The sequence below is a fragment of the Helianthus annuus genome, chromosome 10, assembly GCF_002127325.2.
Source record: "Helianthus annuus cultivar XRQ/B chromosome 10, HanXRQr2.0-SUNRISE, whole genome shotgun sequence".
Classification (NCBI taxonomy): domain Eukaryota; kingdom Viridiplantae; phylum Streptophyta; class Magnoliopsida; order Asterales; family Asteraceae; genus Helianthus; species Helianthus annuus.
The window spans coordinates 780849-790318 of NC_035442.2; the positions used below are offsets into that span (position 1 = coordinate 780849).

General features: G+C 35.0%; 1 protein-coding gene across 1 annotated transcript; it reads right to left on the bottom strand.

Moving 5' to 3' along the window:
- Window positions 1–1728: 1728 nt before the first annotated feature.
- LOC110887044 (protein FAR1-RELATED SEQUENCE 5-like) lies at window positions 1729–5622 on the bottom strand. Its single transcript, XM_022134952.2, has 7 exons — window positions 5424–5622; window positions 5171–5251; window positions 3734–4282; window positions 3486–3648; window positions 3215–3410; window positions 2497–3066; window positions 1729–2397 (listed from the first exon to the last, which is right to left on the bottom strand). The coding sequence occupies exons 1-7, from the start codon at window positions 5620–5622 to the stop codon at window positions 1729–1731; spliced, it is 2427 nt and encodes an 808-aa protein (XP_021990644.2).
- Between the last annotated feature and the right edge of the window lie 3848 nt (window positions 5623–9470).

A 9470-nucleotide genomic window follows, 5' to 3' on the forward strand; every position in this document is an offset into this window, starting at 1 on the left:
AAAAAGTTTACCACATATCTACTTGAATAAACCAAAAACAGAAAAAAAAATAATAATAATAATACATCCCAACAAAGAAGTAACAACACACAAACTAGATAGTTTTTTTTTCCATTAGATATTACACCACAAAAAATTACAAAAACATTAGACACATAAATTACTCCTTAGATAATGTTGATAACCTGATACTACACCTAATTTCTAATTAACCTAAAAACATACATACATCTTAAAAAACAACATAATTAATCAAACACAACAACAACACCTAATTTCTACTTGAGCTTGTTCATGCGAACCATTTTTTGCACTTGCATGGGTTTGCTGGCACAGGGGAAACTGATATGTTTATTGGGAAATATGAATCCCACTCAATTTCACTCATCCATGAGACATCATCAACCCAATCGCTGGTTGTGGGATCTTCAACATCTCTTTTTGTTGGGTATATTGTAGGCTCACCCTTGGGCACTACTCTTGGCTCCATCTTGACTGTAGCGTTAACAGTAGGCTCGTTTTTCGGTATTGCTCGCGCCGTAGGCTTCACATCGGGTTCAACCTTTGGGATCGAAAAACTACTTCTCTTCCCGCGGGGGTGCCCATCACTGGTAAAAATCTTCCTAAGCGTACGTATGGGCATAGGGGGTAGAGGGGTTGCTTCAGGAATATCGCCAACGCCGACTGGAGTCGATGCATACTTTCGAAGTCTCTTCCCAACATTAATGAACTCATTTTTTTCAGGCTTCAGATCGATCGCCTCAACATCCGGAACTTTGGAAACCAAGCATGGCCTCTTGTGCATTGTTATGCTTTGTGTGTGATAAGTAGGTAACAATGCTTGGGGGATATACACATTGGGGTATGCTGAAACTTATTTATAATGAAAAAAATAAAACTTTGGGGGAGGATGGTGGTGATTAGATATGAAAGTAAATGACAAATTAAATGCATCACCAGGTAAAAAGGAAAAAGTAACAAAAAGATACATCTTGTTGTATGTATTATGTAAAAATGTATCTACGGCTTGTGTTTTGTAAAAAAAACTACAAACAGAAAAAAAAAACAAACTACTATATGTGCTTAGAATTTTTTTTTTGTTACTGGGTTTTGTAACGAAAAGGGTCATTTTCTAACTAATTATATACGTAAAATGGATGTAACGACCAAAATATGTAACATGGTATAAAAAAAACCAAAAAATCCATAAGATTCAAAAATCTCAGATTCAAACACAGCAAAAAATCTACAAAAATACTCATGGTAAAAAAAATGTAACATAGTAAAAAAAAAAAAAAACTAAAAAATCCATAGCATAAAAAGGTATCAGCTTCAACGAAACATCAACAAGTACATACTAACAAAAATATCATTAGCATACTAACAAGGATAATCCAACTAAGTACCACCCATTTCTTAATCTCAACAAACAATGCAACGTTTACTTCTAACACAAAACATTAGGGATATCATTTCATAATGCAACTGATCAGTTAAACCATAGTCATTAAACTGAAAACCATACGACATACCAAACCCACATACATCCTAACATGCAAACATATGCATGTGCATCGATTTTCAGATAATCTACACATGCAAACATGTGCATGTCCAAAAGGGGTGATCAAAGTTTACTTGCGCTCCACTAAAATGGAGACCAAAAAGCTGGCGTCATAAAAGTTTTCAAAACACGCACAGCACACACATCAACATAAAAATACCAAATCAAGTGGACTCCTGACTCGCAGAGCTTGAGTCCTCGTCCTCGTCCTCGTTACCCGATTTATTCTTGTTCTTCTTTTTCTTGCAATTTCTTGAATCATGCCCAGTCACGTACTTCATACAGGTTCGGCAAAGCCTGGGTGTTTTGGGAGGTTTGACAGCAGAGTTGCTCGTTCCATCCTGAGGTGCTCTAGACAATCGTCGGCGTTTGCCGCGTCCTTTGTTCCTAATCCCGTCTGGATTGTTGAGAGTTACGTCCCCATCTAAAGAAACACCAAGCAATTCTTCAACAGCAGCATAGTTATCATTGTTGGCTTCGTCATCAACTGGTCCTCCATTTAGTAACTTGCATTTCAGTTCCTTTATCTGCTTAGCGAAAGAGGAAAGTCCTCCAACATCACTTCTTAATGCGTCCACACATTCAGTTACGATCTCAAGAATCTGACTTCTCGCAGCAGCTTGTGGACGAGTGTCAACGCCATATCGACTCTCAATAGAAAATAAACTTTTAGGAAGCACGTCCCTAGACCAACGCTTAACAACAAACTGGGCCGGGATTCTTTCAATATTGTTTACCCGGTAAACACAAAAAATGTGCCTACACAGATATCCAATACGGATGAAGTTGTTGCATGAACAGGATACCGACTGATTACTCAACTCAAGTTTAACCTACAAAAACACCAAAACACATAATTAAGCTTCTATGAAAAAAAGCATAATGAATAGCTTAAAACAAAAAATGCAACTATAAGGATACAGCAAAGTTACCGTGAATGTGTTGGTTGCATTGTTACGTTTGTCCAATTGATTCACATAGTAAACACAAACATCATCACAATCCTCCGTGTTTACAATGTAACAAAACAGCTTCCCCTTGTATATCTCTTTTCTTACTTCTATGGAAATTGCATGTGTATACAACTCAAAAGCATGCTTCTCAATAGCTAGGTCAGTACTGTCCATGAATACACTAGATGAAGTTTTAAACTCTGCAACACGTTGCCTGTAACGCTGATTGTCTATCCTAGTTTCGTAACATAGCATGAACTGAACTAGTGTGTTAGTGCTAGAAGAGTTGACCTTGAAGCTTGAGTTAGAGCTTTCACATCTTGATGTAGTCTTCATCAGACAACACATTGGGATGTCACGGAAGTAGGCAGGTACCCATTGGTCCCTAATTGAGTACATGTCATTCAACCAATTGTGATCTTGTAACCCATATTCCTCCATCAAAAGTTGCCAACGCGTCTCAAATGTAGATGGCTTCATGTGAATACTCCACACCAAACGATGCATCAATGCTCTTAGCTCAGAGTTTTGTAACAGGTCTCCAGCAATCTATACATATGACAACACAAAAACTGTTAAAATAAATGAAACAAAAAAAAAAAACTTCTCAAAATAGATTCATAAATTGATAAAACCTTGGTGGAAGTTTCTTCATAATATGCCACATGCAAAGGCGGTGCCGAGAGTCTGTGAAAACCTCTGAAATGGCAGCTTTCATTGAAGGGTCCTGGTCCGTCAGAACTAACTTTGGTTGCTTCTTGTGTGCCTTCAGAAATGATTCAAGTAACCACTTGTAAGACTCAGTGGTTTCATTGAATAACAAGCCAGCACCGAATGTCACACATTGTTTATGATTATCAACGCCTGTGAAAGGAACAAAAATCATGTTGTACCTGTGCGACAAAGAAAAAAAACAAAAGTTAATAATATGTTAAAGGGAAAAAAAGTGCAACTATCCAAAACCTTACTTGTTAGTGTGATAAGTCGCATCAAAAGCTAACACCTCCCCAAACACGTCGTAGTTTATCTTGGAAATTTCGTCTGCCCAAAAAATCGATCTCAATTGCCCTTTCTCAACAACAAACTCATAGTAAAAGTCTGGTAAGCTCTCAGATCTTTCTTTGAGACGATCTATAACAAGTTGCGCATCACGATCGCCAATATAAAGCCTAACCAACTGGCTCCAGTTCTTAAAATCAGTTGGCGTGCCACGTACATTGTGATGTCCACCCATCAGGGACACTAAAACTCTGTGAGAAACGACCAATTCTGTTCAAACTCATGTTATGGATAAACTGTTTGGATGCAAATGGTAGTTTCCTTGAAACCCTACTTAGGTCACGATTGAAACGCTCAACAAACGGATGATTATGGTGCTCATTGAACCCTACCACTGTGCACGTAGAGCTGCCCTCACAAAACTTAACCAGTATACTAGCCTTGCAATCTGTCACTGTGAAATTACTTTGCCTAATAGTCAAGCTTGAATGCTCCAAAGTATCAGTTTTACGCTTAATCTGTGGTTTTGAATATTTAGTACACCTTATGTACTGGTGAGTGACAACCCCCTTCCATCTCTTGGTTTGCCCCTTATGAATAGAAAACCCAGAATACACAGCATAGTCCTTGTACATACTAAACACATCCTTCCACGTTTCATAAACAGAACCAACAACAGGGTTTAAAACAATAGGAACATTAGGACACCACATTCTAGTCCCATTGGGTGTGTGGTGAACATAAAATTCCTCGTCCGCATGAACACCTAGAAAAAAGGTATTGTTTAATAAATTATAACACGTATAGGTTAAAAAACAAATTTACTTGTAACATGAAACCTAACAAACTGATACTGTAGTTTCCAAAAATACAACATTAACACGTTTTCCAAAAAATTCAAATAAAACGTGGAAGTACATTTTATTGATGACGCCAAAAAGTGTAGATGCTATTGCATTTTTTTATGTAACAAAAAGTAATCTCGAGTGCTTTCACGTTCCAAAAAATATAAAAAACACTGGTGGAAATGTTTGGGCGACCCTGTAGCTTATGAGCTCCATGAGATCACACGTTATTCAAATGAACGAAGAGTGTGGCTAGTTGTTAACGATTAAGTTTTCTCAACTTTTTTATGGAAAGATTGAGCAAATTTGGTAGTCAGTAAGATGTAGTGACCATATGTCATACTTTGTTAACGTATCCTTACTAAATTATTATTATGGTATGCGATAGTGTCACCTTTTCAATACATACTATCATATATAACGTAACCATAGTACCAAGTTCAAGTCCTTTGTTTCATAAAAAAAGTAATCTCGAGTGCTTTCACGTTCCAAAAAATATAAAAACTTAATACAAGTGTAACGACATGTTTTCTAAAAGCTTGTTTCATAAAAAAAATGGTTACACTTGTTTTTACCTTGAAAAAAATTACCACATTTTCAACCAAACTACCCAAAACATCATCTGTTTATAATAATAATAATAATAATAATAATAATAATAATAATAACAATAATAAAATAATAATAATAATAATAATAATAATAATAATAATAAAAATAATAATAATAATAAACTACAAACATTAAAAAAATGGGGTGTTACAATAAACCTATAGATAAAAATTCATGGTTTCACATAAAACAATGACCTGTGGATAGCAACTGCGTAAAAGTACAATCTTGAACACCATCTTCATCATCATTTGGTCCATTTTGATTCAGAAGTGAGGCTACACATAAAAAAACAAAAAAAAATAAGCAAGAAGAATCCAATGAACATCTAAACAAAGAAATCCTTAATTTACACAACAGAAAAAAAAATGAACCAAAATGAATCGAACGAAAATCTACACAAGCATTTAAAGCTGTACATTTAATGAAACAGAAAAAAAAATCACTCACGTGGAATCTCTGAAGAAATAGGTTCAGGATCTGGTGAAACTCTACCCTCACCCAAAGCATCTTCATCTTCATTAAATGCAAAATGAAGTGAAAGATTATGTGGGACAACATTTAAGGGTGAACCAGGATCATCATTGAGGTTGGGTAACTCCGTACCACCGGCAACAGTTCGATGTTGTTGGCTGTTCGAATCAACCATGTTAAATGCAAATACTCTTCAATGGTGAGTAAGGATTCTCTCTTTAACTCTTCTCTATGGTGTGAATAAATGAAGTGAAAAAGCTGATGAGATGGGCAATGAGATATTGGAAGGTTGTGAGAGTAAGAAGTGAGAGAAGAAGAAAGTCTAACAAGTACTACAAGCATTAATTAAAAAGGATGACAAGAAGGAAGGTTTGAAACTATGAGAAAGGCTGCGTGTGCAGACATCACCAACCATCACTACATGTCAAAAATGTAACATAGAAAATTACTATCATGCCCTTGCTCCTTTCAAATAACAATTTACACGTGGATCAATCCTAGCCACATGTTAGAGTTTTCAGGGTTTAGTCAACTGGATTGAGTTTTCTCATTATAATTAGCCTATATATATATATATATATATATATATATATATATATAGGGGAAGGTTCATTTGAGAAGAAAATTTAATTGAGAATAAAAAGAACAAAGGGTAATTTTGTAAAACATTAAATAGTTTTTTCACTTATCTCATTTATTATCATCTTTGACTAATAAATTAATTATAAAGACTAGTATCCTCCACACTAACTTTTTTTCCTACACACATCAAAAGTTATCTTACATATTTCGAAATTCATCCTACACGTTGAAATTTATCCTACATAACTCGTAATTTATCCTACACAACTCGTAATTTATCCTACACTTTAAATTATTTTTTTTTTGAAAAAAATATATATTTTGAAGATAAGTTACAAAAAAATTAATGTAGTTAGCTATTAAAGAGGAAAACAACAAATTAATTACCTATGTATATTTACCAATGTACCCTTATAGTAACATTAAATACTTATATTAAATGAAGTAAAATAAAGCATTCTAATTGGTTGAAATTTCTTCTTTTTTCTTCTTATAAAAAGTTTCTTCTCATTTGAACTCTCCACTATATATATATATATATATATCTATATATATATTTTTTTTTGTAAGAAGAAAAAAGAAGAAATTTCAACCAATAAGAATGCTTTATTTTACTTTATTTAATGTTACTATAAGGGTAATATGGTAAACCTACAAAGATCATTAATTAGTAGTATTTTGTTCTTTTTCTTTTCCTTTAACCAATTAACTTTTCTACCTTTAAACTTTAATAATAAGGTTATCATACAACCCTAATCTTCATCAAAGTTGTCGTTATAAATTCAACTTCATCGACATTTTACATCATATGAGTCACTTGGTGTTTAAAAGTTCATGTTTTTGTTTTACATTTTTTCACTTTTTGGTCGCCGTTCCATTAGCACGCTTTAATGGGGTGGCGAAGCCATCAACGGCGCTAGGACTACAAACGAACCTAATGAATACGAACAAGGCTTTGTTTATATTTGTTTGTTAAAGAAACAAACGTGTTCACGAACTGTTCATGAATACTTACCGAATAAGATTTTCTGTTCATGTTCGTTCATTAAGAATAACGTTAAAAAGGGGGCAAAAGTGAAAGTGCACTAATTTTAACGTTATTTTATTAATTTCGTGAAATAATGTTAAAAGAGGGGGATGGTTAATCGTAACAACTCTCACTAAAAGTAATACTTAGGATGATAATTAATCAAAAAAGGAAACCCTAATTGAGAAACCCGAGTGATTCTGCATAAACCCTAAAATTTCCAAAACAATTGGAATCAGGATCAGAGCCCCTAAAACTCGGGGGGGAGGGGGGTAAAATCCTAGTAACGATTATCAATAAATCTCGTTGTCAAATTTTAAAAAAATGAAAACTGTCAACTCAGCATAGCTAGTCCCGAACCTGGCTAGCCTATAAATAGACTGCTTCCCTTACGGACCGTAAGGGAAGTGGCTTACGGTCCGTAAGCGTGTCCAAAAATCAGTATAAATAGCTGACATTGGCACTTGCATTCTGTGATTGAAACGACGTAAAAATTCTCTGTGTACGTCGAGTTATAGTAGAATCAGTCCACAACACACACTAATTCACGAAGTGCTGCCACAATCAGGGTAATAACTCGATCGCTATTACGATTCAACGTCCGATCGATTATAACTATCCAACGATTGTTTAAGTGTTGCTCAAATTGAGCTTATACTTTGTTATTCATCGTGATTTCAACTTGAATATTTGAGTGCTGTTCGAATTCGGACTATGCTCTGTTATTCGTTGTGAATCCGTTGAATTATTAAGCATTACACTTTACTAATTGTTGTGAGGGTTTAATCTCGTGAATTGACGTAACTGCTGTATTAGTTACTAACCGTTTGTGTGTGCATTGTTATTTAAATTAGGTTAATCAAGGCAAATCAGTAGGCTTATACTTTGCTCGTTAAATCTGCAATGTGAGTCATTCTCTTTTTATCAACTGTTTTACAATACTCCAAATTATTTTCCCAAAGTTATAATTACAGGGATTAAGTCCTTGTAATCACCAAATTACAGCGGTATGTGGGGTATGTGCACATTACTAGTGTTATCAGTTTAGGTGAGCGTACCTAATTCATGAAACGTCACTTTTAGGTGAACGGACCTAATAGTGATTGACGTCACTTGTGGGTGAACGGACCCAACAGTGATATGACCACAGTCACCGAAACGAGTCGAGTGACAAATACCGTGGGTAGTTGGTTGATATCAGAAACATTGTAATCGCTCTTAATACTGTAAATTATAACTAACTATGATTTTACATAAACAAGAATGATTCACTCAGTATTTCCCCGCTGACAAAACCTTTTTCAAACATGTTTCAGGTGATCTGTTGTGATCCAAGAAAAGTGTCGTGAAGCACTACAAGCTCAGAGAAGTGGCTCAATGTGAATAAATAAAGAAACATGTTTTGAGAAATAAAGATTTCCCTGTGAAATCATCTTATTGTAAATTATGGGATTTTATCCCTAGAACTTTATATAATATATTAAACGGGCATTTTTAGTATTAAAAGATCCTGTATTAAAAGACTTCTACTGTCACCTAAATTAGATACCACGGGATTCCTACCACGGGAAATTCTGTTAACATAGATAAAGTTTGGCAAGAAGGAAAGATAGAACTATTAGGCCATAAGTTTTCTGCAAATCTGTTACCTATGAAATTAGCTGGATTCGATGTAGTATTAGGAATGGATTGGTTAGTAGCCAACCATGCTCGAATCCTATGTGATAAGAATTCCGTAGAAATTCGTACCCCCACAGGAGAGGTGATTTTAATTACAGGAGATAGACCTCGAAAACCATTGAAATTCATCTCAGTGATGAAATTGGCTAGTTATTCGAGAAAACAAGAAATGGTGTATATGATTTTTGTAATCATTAACACTAAAAGTAAGGAACTTCAAGACATCCCTGTAGTCTCAGAATATACAGATGTTTTTCCAGAAGAATTACCTGGGTTACCACCCGGTAGAGAAGTAGAGTTTAGAATTCATCTAATTCCAGGAACTACACCAATAGCCAAAGCACCTTATCGATTAGCACCCACCGAAATGCTAGAATTGAAAAAGCAATTAGACGAATTACTAAGCAAAGGGTTTATACAACCTAGCTCATCCCCTTGGGGAGCACCAACGTTGTTTGTGAAAAAAAAAAGAAAGATGGATCGATGAGGATGTGTATTGATTATAGAGAGCTGAATAAAGTTACAATTAAGAATCGATACCCATTACCTAGGATTGATGATCTTTTTGATCAACTTCAAGGCGCTAGATATTTTTCCAAAATAGACTTAAGATCTGGATATCACCAACTGAAGGTACAAGAGGAGGACATACCTAAAACTGCTTTCAGAACTAGGTATGGTCATTATGAGTTTACAGTCATGCCCTTTGGATTAACGAATGCACCCGCAGCATT